The following is a 16,730-nucleotide window of genomic DNA, read 5'->3' as shown; positions in this document are numbered from 1 at the left end:
GAAGTTGCACTCAGCGAACATAAGGATTGTAAAAGGATGTTTAGAAATGAAATGAATTTAATTAGCATTCATTTCATTTCGAAAAATAAAATTACAGGCTCAGTGGGATGCCAGATTCAAACTGAATTTTAACATTTGCTCTAATGAAATGTGCCCTTACACAGTACCTCTCTCAGGTCATACCCCTGCTGTCTATCAGATGCAAAGCTGAATAGAATCTGAATATGTTTGTGTATTTTTGGTACCTTACGTTTCCCCTCTCTCAAGGACTGCATGAATAAACAGACCCTTGAATTTACACATAGATTTAATTTATAGAAAATCCTACTCACCACGGTCCAGAAAAGTCACAGTGGAAAAGTCAACTGTCTGATCCTTGACACAGTAAGCTGAATTTATATCTTTAGCACACCAGTGCTCTGTAAAGGCCAGAGTAAAAATAAATTCTGCTGACATCCAGAACTTTAAAGGAGAGGTTGATTGCACAGCAAGCTCCACAAAGCAGACGGTCTATCCAGTGTTTCACCTGTGGTGTACACAGGTCTGGATGGCGGTGCACTCGGTGTCTGGAGGGGCTCAGACTTGTGTAACTGTTTCTGCTTGCATTCTCAAATCCTTCTCTTCCCCTGACTGCACTAAGTTATGCCTTAGTGAAAGCACTCCTTATCCTGGCCAATATGAAAAGGTCATTTAATGCACTGTGTTCCCTCTGCTGACAGGCTGAGAATTGGTTACTGTCGGTGTACTCTGCTATTTATGAGTCAGTTTACAGTTAAGAGCAGTGCTTGTTTGAAACTCAAATCTCTTAGCTTCCCTTCACTGCTCAGCAGGGAGCCCCTTTTCAAGGTGATGCATTAAAGGCTCTGTTATCATATGCTGGTGATAAAAGCTATCAGAATGTTTTCCTCTCAAGAACTGACTCTTATTTCTTTGCTCTATGCCAGACCCTTTAATAGAGCTTCTGATTTAGATGCTGCAGCCTAAAGATGACATAAATTTGACTACTTTTTATTTTAATACCAAGTGCCCTTTTCTTTGAAATAACTGGGAATTCACATTTCACACCATTTCCGTCCCCTCCTGCATTACACTTACATAGACACGTAAGAGTTAATGGCCCTCTTTATGACCTCCCACCCTTTAAGTGAGTGGGCTGCTCCATCCCTGAGGGAAGGCTGGCGGCAGTGCAGAGTGGGAGGAGAAGTCCTCAGGGTGAACACTTGGGAGCAATATACGTGTGTTAGTGTTTGTGTGTGTGTGTGTGTGTGTGTGTGTGTGTGTGTGTGTGTGTGTGCGCGATAGAGCAGTGGAATAGATGGGTGACGTTTCAGGGCTAAGCTGAGGATGGTAGGTGTGCTGAAGCCTGCTGTCAGACTGTGTGTCTGTGTGTGACTCTGCATGCTAACAGCAGCTATTCTCAGACAGGGACATCAGGACACCCTAAGTTTCTGTGGACTGTTCTGGATCTCTCTTCCTCAGCAGCCCGACTCCCCCTGTCTATGTCCTGTGTGTCCTTAAATCATCATCCCTCTCATGCACTATTTTTGATCTTTACGTTTCATTTTTTCTTTTTATTTTAGTTGCTTTTCCCTTCCTTTGCCAGCTCTCTCTGTCTCCCTCACTGCTTGTCAGTTATTCTGTTTCTCTCCCTCCATCCTTCTCTCATACCTGTTCACGTAATCCTTTGTTTTGTAAAAAGAACTTTGGATAAATGTAGTTATACCTCACTGTTCTCTCTTCTCATCTATTCACTTGGTCCATGGTGTCCCAGGTCTAAATCAATCTTAAACTGGCTTGAATGGAAACCAGGGGAGCTCTGAGTGGTGACGACTGGGATAATCCAATTAAAAACGAAAATGATACTGTGTCATATATATTTGCAGTTGACTCTGAAATTGTTTGACCTCAGCCTTAGGATTTAGGTTTTTCAGGAACTTTCAACCACATTTAACAGCCGTTGCTAGTGGATGACATTTGTTCAGTTACTATTGGGTGTTTTTTTGTTGTTGTTTTTTTTGTATTGCCCACAATGTTGTTTTTTGTTTTTTTTTTAATTTATGGTTCACCTGGACCAGCCATAATGTACTTTGCACCAATTAGCCATAACATTGAAACCACCTACCTGATATTGTGTATGACCCCAGCGTCCTTTCAGTCCTGTAAGCTGTGAGGTGGGTCCTTTATGAATTGTTTTTTCCAGCACATGCTAGAGATGCCTGCTCAGAGACCTGGGGAATTTGGAGACCAAGTCAACACCTGAGAGTCTTTGTCATGCTCCTCGAAACATTCCTGAGCAATGCGTATGGGGTCTGTAACAACGCTTAGATATTTATCAAAGTATCATACACATGAATGCAGTACCCAAGATTTCCCAGCAGACCATTGCTCAGAGCATTACATTGTCTCTACTGGCTTGCTTTGTTCCCAGAAAGTATCCTTCTGCCATCTCTCAACCAGGCAAACAATGCACACGCTGCCAGCCGTCCACATGACGGGAAAGAAAACATGATTTATCAGACCAGGCCACCTTATACCATTGCTCCATGGTTCATTTGAGACCCTTACATGTCAGCGTTGGGCAGGGGTCAACATGAGCACTCTGACCAGTCTGCAGCAACACAGCTCCATATGCGGCAACCTGTGATGCTCTGTGTTTTGACACCTTTCTGTTATAGCGGCATTAGGGTTTTCAGCAGCAACCCATTTTGTGGTATCAGACCACACAGGCCAGCCATGACCTTGTTCTTGTTGCCGGTTCAACAGTTGTCCTATCTTGAGCCGCTTTTTGAAGGTGCTAACCACTTCACACACCACAATACCTGCTGTTTTGGAGATGCTCTGAGTCACTCATCTAGTAATCACAGTTTGTCCCTTGTCAGTGTCACTTAGATCCTCATGCTGCCTTTTCTTCTCTTTTTTTTTTTTTTGCCTTCCAACACATCAACCTCAAGAACTGACTGTTCACTTGCAGCCTATTATATCTTCCCTGCTGACAGGTGCCACTGTAACAAGATAATCACTGTTTTTCACTTCACCCGTCAGTGGTTCTGAGGGCTGATCAGTGTTAATGCTTAATGTGTTCACTGTCACATGTTAACTAAAATGCCGCATGAAGGATGTAGCTGTATAATAAACTGACCAGAGGTGGTGTTATTGTTATTTGTTATTATGTACCGCTCTGTGTTTAATGAGACCGAATTCAAGAATATAAGTTAGACCAATCATGTCGTCTTTTTCTCAGGGGGAGGTCAAGGTAGAGGAACCAGGCAGCTGCTGTCCAGTCTGTAGAAAGCAGTTTCCAGGTTGGTACAACATACAAAATCCGGAAAAAACACTTAACACATCAACTGAGGGACTGTATTAAGATGTCACAGGTTTGTTTGAAGGGCAAAACACATACATTTATTAACCTGTGTCTGTTGTTTCCTTTATCACCTTATTTCCTGGCCCATCACATTATTCATACTCATCTCTGAACTCTTTGTCGATGCTCAAATGTCTTGACTAATGCTTTTCAGTAAGACAAAATAAATGAAACACTACCACACCACATGATTCTCAGTAAACATACTAAGTCACTTTGGTTCCATGTCATTGTCTCCAAACCATTTAAATGGATCTGACTTTTCTATAGTTCTCTTTATAGGAGGCTAAAAACTAAGTGCTGCAGTCCCCAATTAGTGAGAGATTACATTACTTAACCTACATTGGGTCTTTAATCTGTCTCCCAGCGGAGGAAATGTCACATGCTGTGAGGGGCACGGCAATGTCACTGTGCTCTCTGCAAGGAACTCTTTGGATCTGTCGCCTCCTCCGTTTTTCTCCTTCTTTTTCATGCAAATACCAAACATGTTTGCTTCTAGTTTCTTACATTTAAGTGTCCTTGCTTTGTGTTTTCTCTTTTGCCAACTCCCATCTCATGTTGCCCCTTTTGCTACTTCATCTTCCTCTTTGTGTTTCTTTCAGGTGAGCTCGTGCCAGAGTGTCATCGCCATGTGCAGGTTCGCAACATCACCAAGGGAGACTGTTGGCTTGACAACGTGGAGGTCAGCTTCTGCAGGGGACGATGTCTGTCCAGGACCGATGTCATCTTGGAGGTATGGAGATGAGACATGAACACACACGTTGGATATTACTCTCTGAACACATTAAGGCAATATTGACGAGTGTTGACTTTACTATAAGGCATGACTGAGGTCACAGTGGCATCGATACAGGTAGCCAGTTGACTGAAATGGAACACAACTGATTCAAAAGCTGCTGGCTGTCATTACAAATTGCTGCCAATCAGGGCCGTGGAGTTAATTGTCTTTAATCACACACTGTAATGTCAGACCCTACAATTTATGTAATATTAATTAAATTGAGAAGGTCCAGCATGTAAATGCAAAGTGACTAAAAAATAGTTAAACAGTTTTGTTCCTTCAAAATATTACAAAGCTACAAATTAGTATTAAGAATCGACGTCACAATATACAAGAACATATTCAGGATTAATGCTTGAGCTGTGACTGTGCAGCCAAATGGCTCGTGTGATTTGCTCCAGAAGCCTGGCCTGGCGTCACAAAACAAAATGAAGTTAAACTCTTGGCTCGGTGCAGTTAGTGACACCTGCTGTAATCTCCCTTCTTCTTAGAACAACAGAGGCCATCAAGACATTTGCAGATAAATGCCTGTGAATATGGCAAATTGATTTGATCATTTAACTTCTGTCATCTGCGTTTCCCGCTAAATATAGAGTTCATACAGATGACATGAAGGCGGGTAAACAAAGCAGTGATCTAAATACAGATGTTCTGGATGGAAGTCTTGTGCAAAAGGCTTATTAGTGATTCTATAATTGTGTCTCTTTCTTTTTTCTCTCTCTTTCTTTCCTGCGTTCATGTGTGGTCTTTTTCATCCTTGTAAGACAGCGAGCTCATCACCTCATCACCATGGTGACTTTGTTCTTCCTTGGCATCCATACATCTCCACTGCAAAAATAGAGTCAGTCATGCTGGGAGATTAGTAAAAATAAACATCAGCTCAGCCAAATGTGTCATTACCTCCTGTTACTGTGGCAACCAGGGATGGTAACTGGTGACTAGGCAGCACTGAGAAGTTCCCTTTTTTATTGATCACCAGGACTGAAAGAAGCAGATATTCATCACAAGAATCAAATGCTATTTCCCAACCACCAGCTAAAGTATTATGTGCATGCAGACACGCACTAGACTTCTCAAAGTGTGTGAAGCGCTAATAGCTGCTCTTCTTCAGAGGAGCTGCAGTCATTTTGGAATTTTTCTGTCCTGCACTTCCTTCTTCCCTCCTCTTATCCCCCTCTCCTATTATGTATCAGTCTTTGCTATCATTCACTGTACTTCTGCACGACCTCGCTCCTCCATAAGTCTTTGTCTGCTTTAATTGGCCACCTGAGCACAACTTCCAAAACCTTCTGTCATGCAAAACACAGGATAACAAAGGATGCTTTTGCCATCTAAACCCATTTTACTGATTCAGTTTATATTCTGGTCTATACATGAATTGCATTAATATTATTATTGTTGTTATTGATATTCTTCATTGTTGTCGTGGAAAATCACAGCAATTATGTAGTCTGCAATGTTTTTGTATTGTATTACTAGTTTTTAGCGAAGCTCAAAGCTGCACTAATCAGTATTTTTGTATATTTAAGAATACAGGATTAAAACGTGTACACACTTAGATGGCTAAATTCATTTACTCTCTGGTCTTCCATCAAAACTAGAATGGCAATTGTCTTTCCCCGAAAGCACTAAGCTTGTGCAAGTCAACTCTGGAATGTGTGAAGGGAGAATGCTGGCTTGCCATAGATTGTGTGTACAGGGGAAATGGTGCTTTGCACAAACACTGCTTCTCATATGGCTGACAAAATAGATGATGGCAGTAGAACATCATTTCGTTTTCTTTCTTTTTTTTCAACCACAAGGAGTAAGAAGAAGAAACATAATAACAAGAGCTCTTCTCATTTGTCAGTTGATACATCCTTGATTCTTTTCTTCGCACCTGTCCTCTTAGTCCCGCCCACCAGAGATGTGAGAGGAGGAGGCAAGTAAAAGACACGAGCAGAGAGGAGTTGAGGCAACAGGCATTTAACAAAATGAGACATCTTTGTCTTGGAGGCGTCATTCTAAAGTGACGTTAATTAGGGTTGGGGTTCTGGTTACAGCCTGCTGGTGTGTTTTATGATCCCTGTCAGATGAGCAAACAGTGTTCATGACAACCTAAAGTATATATTTACTCATAATTGAATTCACAATGTGGCTTAATGAAATGAGAATGTACAGATGTCATACATTTTTATTTTTAATTTAACGCACACGCCATGCATTGTGAAAGAGGCATGAGACACAGAAGATTAAGATAGAGTGTGACATATATTAGGATTCAGTGATCTATGTATTAATGAGACACATGTGTCAGTTCTGCTCCTGACATGGTTTGTATATGTCAGCAGTGTGTCAGGCCTCCTGTAGACTTGTTTGGAAAAAAGTTCTGCAATGGATACAGTTAAGATGCACCAGTGCATCCTCACTCATAGCAGCTTCCTCCCTCCTCGAGATGCCTTTTAGGAACTGAGACATCCCTAAAAACTGCACACTGTAATCAATTTCCGGGTCACAGGCAAGAGAGCGGAGAAGATGAAGAAACTCAAAATAGAGGAATGAGATGATATTTGTGTGATGAAGGCATCGTTTTCTCTTGTTGAAATTGTAGTTTGTATTAAACAGTGCATTCAAATCATCAGAAGCCCCTTTGAAAATAGAAATAGGATAGTTCTTCAGTGGTTTTCTGTTGGTGGTTTGTGTGTCTTCTGCAGATGCCCAGTAGGAGAACTAGCTGTCTGGTATTTTAATGAGGCCAGAGGTATTTGTAGAAACCAGCTGAAACGCCTGGTGTGGATGCATGGCGTATTTGCAAGGAAGCAACACTTTTAAATTTATCTAGCTTAATATAGAGTTAGTCTTACTAATGTGAAGGTGTTGCTCAAAGAGATAAACCCCAGGATATTTATCATGTGACTCTGCAGTTCCCTGACTAACAAGGCATTTTAGCATCATTCAGCCAAGCCTGGAAAGGCACTGATGAACCCCCTGTAGGCTACCTGCCCAAGACGAAATGGCAGACAGGCAAAGTTAAGGACGCGCCATAGTGGAAAAATGATCAGCTAAAGATATAAACGTAACCCTCTGGAGTTGACATAGACATAAAATGAAAGTACAGGTACATTTATAACAGAAGAGAAGAAACTGACTTCAATCCATCCATCCATTATCTATACACCGCTTAATCCTCACTAGGGTCACGGGGGGGCTGGAGTCTATCCCAGCTGACTTAGGGCAAAGGCAGAGGACACCCTGGACAGGTCGCCAGTCCATCGCAGGACCTGACTTCAAATAAATGTTAAAGTTGTCCTGTGTGTGCTGAAACTTTGATAACATGTTAGAGTCCTTTCAGACATGCACTGGTCTACATTACTGAGTTAATAAAATATGGACTACATCATCAACCTTACTGTTAAAACGACTGACTGTGTATAAAGAGATTTAAAAAACACATTTGACATCCCTACTTGGATGGAAACCTGTTTCCAAGATTAGGCTTTCCTCCCAAGGTCTCATTAAAAAATAAAACTTGTCTCATAATTGAAGGATTTCAGACGCTCCTCAGGTTTTTTGTCTTCTTTCCTCACTGGATGTCTTGTTTCTGTCAGCTGCTCAGGAATTCATCACAGAGCAAAGCAGTCAAAGTTCTCCACATCCGACCTTTGACGACTGTGTGTGCAACCATGTCGAGCAGCGCAGCACCAAACCGTCAAGCAGCAGTGGAAACAATTTGCTTTAGAGAGCAGCGGTGCTATTGGCGTCCTAAAGAGCCGTTAGAGTTTACAGTTTCTTCCACTGCCCCCAAGTGGCCAAAAAATCTGTTAACCCAGCTTTAACTTGGCTAATATTGATTTTATTGCCATTTTAGATTTTCAGTAGTTTTACATTTCGTGTATGTTTGTAGAGTTCATTTGTGTCCACCTGATTTATAGAAGCCCTGCAGTCACTCCCCTGTCAGCTTCATGTTTTGCTCTCAACCAACACATGAAAAAATCTGACTTTTTAGTTTGACTGTGTTTATTAGCTAATCACCTGTATATGCCTGCCGTCTGGTTACAGGCCAGCAATGACTTCTGTATTGAATGAGAATTTATCAGAGTAAAGTGTGCTGAACAATGAAAACAATTAGCTGACTGCATTCTGCTGTATGGCGAGAGCTATCAGTGGTTTCAGTGTGAGCGACCGCTTTCACATCACTTATGAATTCACTCTCTCACTTCACTCACTGATTAGTCCTGAATATGGAACATATTTATACGGGAGCTTTAATCTAGTGTCTAACGTGATTTGATGTTTTTAACTACGCTGCAGGAAGTTAATGGTATTGTGTGCTGATGTGTTGCAGATGTGTTTTTTTTTTCAGGTCCTTTTGTCATCATCTTACTGTCGTTCATGCGTTCTAATCTTGTTTGATATCATATTAAGAGGTTCTCATTTCACCACCTGCCTCTCCTGCTGTATCTGACTTAGCCTTTCATCTTCTTTGAACTCTCTGTTCTGACTTCTTCACCCTCATTCTATCTATCTTTCCCTCCTCTTTCACCACTATCTCCCCATTCTCTGCTTTCCTCTTTTTTCCTCCATCTCCAGATATTCTCTCATAACCATCCCCTCCTCAAATATCACTTTGTCCTCATCATACTCCAATCTTCTAATTGTCTTCCTTCCACCTTATCTCTCTGGCTCTCCTTTCACTTCCTCTCCTCTCCTTTTACTGATCCTCTTCTTTCTTCTCCTTCCTCCCTCCATCCAGGAGCCCTACCTCCAGTCAGTGTGTGAGTGCTGCAGTTACCGTTTGGACCCGGACAACCCGGTCCGTTTCCTCAGCCTGCAGTGTGAGAGCGGAGAAAGCGAGCCGGTTGTCCTACCGGTCATACACAGCTGCGAGTGCACCAGCTGTCAGGGTGAGGAATAGTGGATTTGCATGTCCATCCCTCATGTCGGCATGAGAGTAACCCAGTATTTAAATATATGTAAAAAAAAAAACATCCACACAGACACGTGACGACACCCTACTGGCTCCTACCAAACACAGACCGCATTCCAAACAAGGAATGTCAGGGAGTTTCACAAAAAATAAATACAAGTTGTAGATGTACTGCATCTTCTTGCAAATAGAGTTTCTTACCGATTGTGAAGTGGAAAGGAAGACACAGAGTTACACGGAAAAGAAAACATCTTTTAGCAGCTTTAGACCTGCTCTTCAAATGTGGCTCAACTAATATTGCCTAACATCGTGCAAGCCAGAAAACATGATCCTTTCAATTCTCATCCAGCTGACTTAGCAACATGATTAAATTTTAAAAACCATGAACTGCACTCACATGACTGCTTGAGAGCTGATCACATAACCGATTGGCTGGCATGGCACTGTGACTAATTTAAAGCTGAGGAACCACTTTAAAGATTTAGCTGTGCAATCAAACCGTCTGAAATCTCTGATGAACCACATTAAAGGCACTCAGTCTTACTCACACAGTTTACCTATCGTTTGTCAAATCCTAAACAAGTTTGAATAGTTATTTTTTTATTCGATAACATTTTAATAAGGGTTATTTACAGTTGTGTTGTTACAGTGTCAACAGACCTTGATCATTCTCAGCAGTTTGAATGGGCATCGCCATGAGGTTTGGTCTGGACAAGTTCCTGCTCTGACTCCAGCTTTGATGAACTAAAACACACTTTTCAGTGCAAACTTTTAAGCTTTTTGCATATTTGGGTCACATTCCCATCACTGATGTCACAGCAGCAGTTTAGTGTCTTCCACCTGAGCAGAACCTATACCAGAACCAGGCCATATCTGCTATAAAAACACAACCAGAGCTATTTTTGAAGGTTGGCTGCCATGTAGTACTATGACTAAAATGGATGTAGCATTTGCTGTGCTTCTTTTCTGCTGCGTAACATTTTGCAGAGTTGCAGATGGGATTTTTTTTAAAACACCATCAGTGTCAAAGACCAGTTGTTACAAGGCAGATGTTAAGAAGTGAAGTTATTTTTTCAATCTTATTCTGGCCTGGTGATGGGGACAAAGAGACAAACTGTGTCTTCTATCCATGGAACCTAATGTTGTTTATAGTTTGATAAGTTTAGTCATGTAGAAGTTTTTATTGTTTTTTAAAATACCTTACTGGTTTAAGGAACCTTTATTCCATTTGGTCATGTCGCTGTGCTGCTGGTAAAGTATCATCAGTGCAGAAACGTGTTAAAGTGGAGCGCAGGCGGCACAAGAGGAGGCAGCTCTGTATGTGGTGTTAGAATAGAATAGAATAGAACTTTATTGATCCCTTTGGTGCAAACCTCAGGGAAATTGTTGTTACATTTGCTGTTCGGTTTGTCACAACCCTCAGTGGAACCTGTTGGGTCTTCAGTGTGGTTATTTAATGGGGTTTAATCTATCAATAATGTTAAGTACATTACTTACTAGTAAGAGGTGTGTATTACAATATTTTTTAAAACATGAACCTGCTCAGTCAGGTTTTACATCAGATTCGTCCCAGTCACCTTCCTCACCTGACCTGACACTTTGTGGATCGTCCTGGAGTGACAGCATGCTAGCTCTGAGCTTTTCTTTCCTTGCAAAGAAATGACAATAAACATTTGAGCTTTTGTGGACAGTGATACAGGGCTTTATATTATACAGTTATACCCCAAAATGAGAATTATGCTCCTTGTGTCTGGATGAGGCCAAGAACCTACAGGTGAGAGCAGTGTCCGGTGCCATCAGCATGTTGGAGCTGCTGGTTTATTAGTTATTCAAACAGTAAATAAAGTAAAGATTAGTGACAAATCTGATTTCAGGTGGGGTTTTTTGTGTGTGTTTTTTGCTATTCCCTAATCTTTTCAAGTATCAAGTATCAGAAGTAGCCTGTGGGATATATGTACACATTACAGGCATTATCTTTAGTGTGCAGGTTATGTGGCTTCTTATTATGGAGAAATTGTGGTTGTGTTGAACTTAATGGTCAGCAGTTGTATTAACACCGATCAGCCATGACAACAAACCCCACCTGCCACCCAGTATTATTTAGGCATCATTGTGCTGTCACGACTGGTCTTGCCTGTCAGTGCAGGGACACAGGACCTCTGAGGGTGTCCTGTGGTATCAGTCACCAGGATGTAGCAGATCCTTTAAATCAGGGGTCTCAAACTCGCGGCCCGCAGGCCAATTGAGGCCCACAGGATGATATTTTGTGGCCCCCTACTTGACATCAAAGTTTAGTGTTCGTGCGATTTGTGCATTTTTGTCACACGCACCTACGCCAGCCACTGCCCTGGGCATTTTATTTTTTTCACTTGTGGTCTGCTATAGCTCAGGCTCGTGACAGCAACGTGAATTAGCCACGTTAGTCACTTGAAACATGATTTGGGGCTGGCACAGAGTAGAGAGAAAATATATCCTGTCACCCAGTACAAATGGGTTTTTGGGGTGGTTTTTTGCTTTTTTCTATCTGTGTGAAAAGCTCTCCTCCACCATGAACTTTAAAAAGTCAAAGTACAGGTCCAAACTTACTGATGAGCATCGTCAAGCCATACTGAGGGTCTCAATTACCTCCTCCCTCAAGCCAAATGTGGCTCAGCTGTGGAAGGGGAAGTGTAGGTAGGAGTAGATAAGAGAAACCAATGTTCTGAAGAACCTTTCATGTTCAGAATTTTTATTAATAAAGATGGAGAAGCCTGGATCAGTTGTACTTTTTTTTTTAATGCTTGAAGCCCTTTTTTTGTGGAATACTTGATGCGGCCCAGCCTCACCCAGACTCTATCTCCAGCGGCCCCCAGGTAAGATTAGTTTTTGAGACCCCTGCTGTAAATACTGGAAGTTGCAAGGTGGGGGCTCCATGGATTGGGCTTGTTTCTCCAGCTCATCCCACAGATGCTCCACTGGACTGAGATTCATGAACAACCTTCTTCCAGTGCACTGTGGTCCATTTCTGATGTCTACAGCTCCATAGACAAAATGCTGTGGTGTTCTGTGTGTTCTGACACGTGTCTGTCATTGTAGCATTAAGCTTTTCAGTAGCTTGTGCTACAGCAGCTCTTCTGTGGAATCAGACCACAAAGGTCAGCCTTCACCTCACAAGTGAATCGATGAGCCTTGGGCACTCGTGACCCTGTCAATGCTCCACTGGTTTATTTCCTCAGTCAGCCACCAAGAACACCCCACACGACCTGCTGTTGTGGAGGTACTCTGACCCGGCCATCGAGCCATCGCAGCGTGGAGCTTGTTACAGTCACTCATTCTTACACAGCCAGTTTTTCCTGCTCAATCATCAACTTCAAAACCAGACTGTTCACAGGTGTCATTATAGCAAGACAATCAGTGTTGTTCACTTCACCTGTCAGTGGTTTTAATGTCTGTTCATTGTGTATGCACAGGGTGTTTGAGGACTTGCCACACAAGCCTTCGTTCAGGTCAAATAAGCAGCATTCACTGTTTTGTGTCTCAGATTGAAAATAAACAGAAACCACAACCCTCCATTCAAATCAGCACTGTGCTGCTTGAAAATTCCTGCCGTGACAGCAGTGATTGGGTGTGACAGTAGGCTTGTTTGAGATGAGCTTCACCTGGCCTGGAAAGCGCATGAGTAGCAGCTGTTAAAGTCCCAGTTAAAACAGCAGCTTTAAGTCTGTACAGGACGTAACGGACACAACGATTTATTAAACTGTTTTCAGGCTCATATATCAGTTTGTTCACAGTCTCTATGGTCTCAAGCTGCAAGTTATTAAATTGTCCAAAAAACTAAACAGAAATACAAAACAGCAGTTGTATAACAGCTATCAGATACTGTCAGGGCTGAAACATCTGGCCTGATGTTTTTTTAACAATCGTCACATCCATTATGAGTTTTGGTGTTCCTGAATACTTTAAAATTGAATCAGTCAACCACACATGAATCGTGTTCACAAAATAATGCTTCCAAATCAGACAAATAACATCTGAATCTCTCCAATTTAACCAAAATAAAAAGTTTCTATCAAACACTATATTATAAAGTCAACATCTCAGCCAACCAGTTGTTAGATTAGGTGAGAGTCAGGTGCAGACAGACATCTAACAGACATCCATTGTGCGCTCGCCAATCAATTCTGCACTGGTCTGGCTCATCTCGAATGAGCCTCTCGCTCATAGATGGCTCAGTAAGTCAAAGTAGCACTCAGCCATCATATCTGTCTTCTTCTCCCAATCCAATTTTTCAGTCACTTTCCATTAACACGAGACTGACACACAAACATGCGGTCGCTGGCACATGCAGACGTTTCCTCAGATTCACTCACACATCCACTGTAATCTTCGGGAAACATACGTTGGACGTTTGACTGCCATGAATAATTCAATCAAGGATCCCACCTCCGAAGCAATTATGTGCTAATCCATTCATCAACATGGCTGATTGCGTTAGTTAATTGGATGTAGCCACATACGACACAGAACATCCCTCCAGCTCATATTCCCCTCCCAGCGCTGCACTCCCGCGGACATCACGTCTGACGGATTTGGTTGTTACTGCGATCAATCTTTGATAGCATGTGGCCGCACTCTCTCTCTCACACACACACACATATTAAGTGCCGCTACAAGTTTCCTCATTTCTCACCTGGTCTCTTTGTATTCATGCACACTTATCACAGACACAAGACTGAAGGCATTTGTTAACTGGTGTTGGGATTTGTTACGTAGTTTTAATACATGTACTGTATTTCATATTAGACACATTTTAAACAATGTCTATACATTTGCAGAGGATTTATTTCAATAGATTTATGAGTTGTCCTACAGTATGTCAAGTCCTTCTGTTCTGGCGTATTTCAGAATGAAAGGCGGAGTCTGGAGGAACATTGTTGACATTTAGCGAGATATCATGTAGCGACAGTCAATGAATTTGTGTTGCATCAGACTCAAAAACTCCACCTTTACTTTCTTCCTGTGCTGAACAGCGCCATTATGACTCCATCCGTTCACTGTTTCTTCTCTTCACAGGAGGCGACCTGTCGGGACGCTGAGCGAGCATGGAAAGTGTGTCTGTGAGCTGAAAGTGTGTGGAGTGAGAACAGCATGAACCCCAAACCACCCAAGATCAGCACACCGACACCCAGCTGGCTGATAGATGGATGGTTTTGGCATGGACAGAAGCAGATGGATGGATGGGTGAGAGGAAGAAGTCCTGATGAACACACTGCTCTGTAGTCTGTAGTCATCATATGACTGAATGCTACTGCTGATAGTAGAAACGTTGTTCATTCTTCAGCCTGTACAGTCTTTTTCTACTGTGTATTTATAGATTAAAGGACCTATGATACAATCTAAGTAAGACCTATTACGCCTTAAAAGATGTTTCATATGTATGTTTAAAAAAAAAAAAAGCTTCTTTAAATTGGAATTAACTTAACAATAACTACTTTGATATATTTGCATGGTTACAGTGCAGTTCCAGTGGACTGGTCAATAAATATTTTCTACACATGGAGAAAACTGTCAGCTGTCTGACTTTTTAAGAATCTTTTTAGGATCAACTTCTCAAAAAACATCCATGTGTTTTTCTATTTTTCAGTATATCTTTGAACAGCGTTGACAGTAATCATTAGACGGTGGCACATACCAGATTTATTGAACCCTCTGAATCCTAAAAACCCACAGGAGTGTTCAGTTGCAGAGCTTTCAGGTGAACAACAGGCATGGCTCAGAAACAGAGCAGCAAGATGTTGGAAGATACATTCAACATGGTGAAACATCTTTCTAGAGTCCATGTGAAGAGTAGACGGAACAAAGGTTCTTCATGATGTCGGGCATTTTAACTGTGTAATAATGCACAGAAGACATTTCTGATTTCTTTTTCCGTCTAACCATGGTTGTGCTGTGAAAAATAAGCCCACGGAAAAATGTTGTGGAAGCAAAAAATGCCCATAAACTGCTTGTTGGGGTTCAGAGACAACAACCCATTGACTTGTTATTACTAAAAACAGATAAACCACAAAAGAACTGAATGCATACAAGAGCCTGTATTAATCTGGTGTGAGAGAAGTATGAAACAGTGCTTCATTTATAGAATCACAGACATCACTGAGTCTTATTGTTGAAATAGTTGCAGGCTTTCATTCATTTTTTCCCCCCCTAGTTCAAAGCAATAAATAGTTGAGCTCATAATGAACATACTCATAAACAGACTGTTTTGCTCTGGAACTAAGATCTGGAGGGTTGCAAGTGATATAAAAAGAACACCCGTGGTTCTAGTTTCAAAGATCATATCACATCAAAAAATCCCCACAAAAGCACATAATGCATATATATTAACACTATATTTATTTAATTAAACAGGTGTTACACAGGTTTGCATCATCCAGTTATGCTGAAACAGGCGCGCCACAGTGTTAATTGCTTCTGTCTCTTGGTCTTAACACAAGCTTCCCTCCTTTAGATCTAACTTCCGAACTTAAAGTCTGAGCTCTGAAGTTTCAGCAGAAGCAGATACAAACAACTTATGTATTAATGATGTGCAAATTCTAATTGCTTTTTTTCCAAAGATGAAAGTGTTGGATTTTTCTCAGACTCATTTTGTTGAGGATAAATAAAGCTGCAAATATTTATTTAAAAAAAAAAAAAGTTAAATGTTTCCCTGGAAATGTTAAAAAGCCATGAGTGTGTCATCATTACACAGATGATGAACCTTTTCAGTCTCTTCCTTGACCACAGTTGGAGGCCTGTATCAAATGTGCCTGTTGGCCTCTCTGCATTTAAATAAGCATTAATCCGCTTTTTTCCGGTTGGTTCCACACATTCAGCCCGAGTAAAACCTGCTGCTGCTTGCTGCGCGCACGCCTTGCTCAGTAGAATTGCCAATATCCAAAACACACTGTTTGACAGGAAAGTGATATTGCTGATGACAGAGTTTAATTTGCTGCAGAAACGTTTAGTCATTGTAGGAAGATGTAGCTTTTTAATGGATGTGTCAGAGTGAAGCCTGGAGCCTTTTCAAATCTTTTATTCAGACACAGAATCATTATTTTTTTGCAAAGTTAAACGCATTGAGAACTCCTTAAGGAACTTTAGCTACCTTTCCGTCTGTCTGTCAGGGTGTAGATGCAAAAAGAGAGTGACAGGCTGTGATCTGCGGCCAGAAACCGCCTTTTCTTTCCTCCTTCCACTCTCACCTTCCCCTCCTCCCCTCCCCTCACTCCTCTCTGTTTTCCTGACTAAATAAGGGAGTTGAGATGGGAAGGCTGACCAGCACGCCTCCTCTGACTTTCAGCTGCTGAAGTAAATACTGCTGAAAGTAATAAGAGCAGAAACTGATGCATTTTTAATTCATACCAAAATGTCATATTGTGATGGATAGTTTTTCAGCCCTCGTTCAACTGCAAGCCTGCAATTTATCATGTCTAACCAATCATTAAATCATCTGATCACTGGGGGGAAATGAATGCGTTCACGGAGCTGTGCGGGGTCATTTTGATGAATGCATTCACGGAGCAGCCGTGTGGCTTTAGGCCTGGATTTGACAGAACTGAAAACAAGTACGTTTTTCTCAGCCAAAGCTCACTGACTGGACGAAGAAATCCTGTTCTAATGGATTTAAAGGGACTCAGAGTGTGAGGATGTTGGATATGCAG

The 16,730-nt window shown here is 41.6% G+C and overlaps 1 protein-coding gene across 1 annotated transcript in view; it reads left to right on the top strand.

Annotated features, from left to right (window-relative positions):
- The window catches only part of sspo (SCO-spondin), a 97,124-nt gene extending 88,085 nt beyond the window's left edge, over positions 1–9,039 (top strand). The window contains 3 exon segments of the mRNA XM_008294493.1: positions 3,242–3,302; positions 3,967–4,097; positions 8,878–9,039. Of these exon segments, the coding sequence (XP_008292715.1) occupies positions 3,242–3,302; positions 3,967–4,097; positions 8,878–9,039 (354 nt within the window).
- Positions 9,040–16,730: the final 7,691 nt, after the last annotated feature.

Source organism: Stegastes partitus, unplaced genomic scaffold (genome assembly GCF_000690725.1).
Source record: "Stegastes partitus isolate 25-593 unplaced genomic scaffold, Stegastes_partitus-1.0.2 Scaffold967, whole genome shotgun sequence".
Lineage (NCBI taxonomy): Eukaryota > Metazoa > Chordata > Actinopteri > Pomacentridae > Stegastes > Stegastes partitus.
This window is presented reverse-complemented; position numbering and strand designations above follow the sequence as displayed.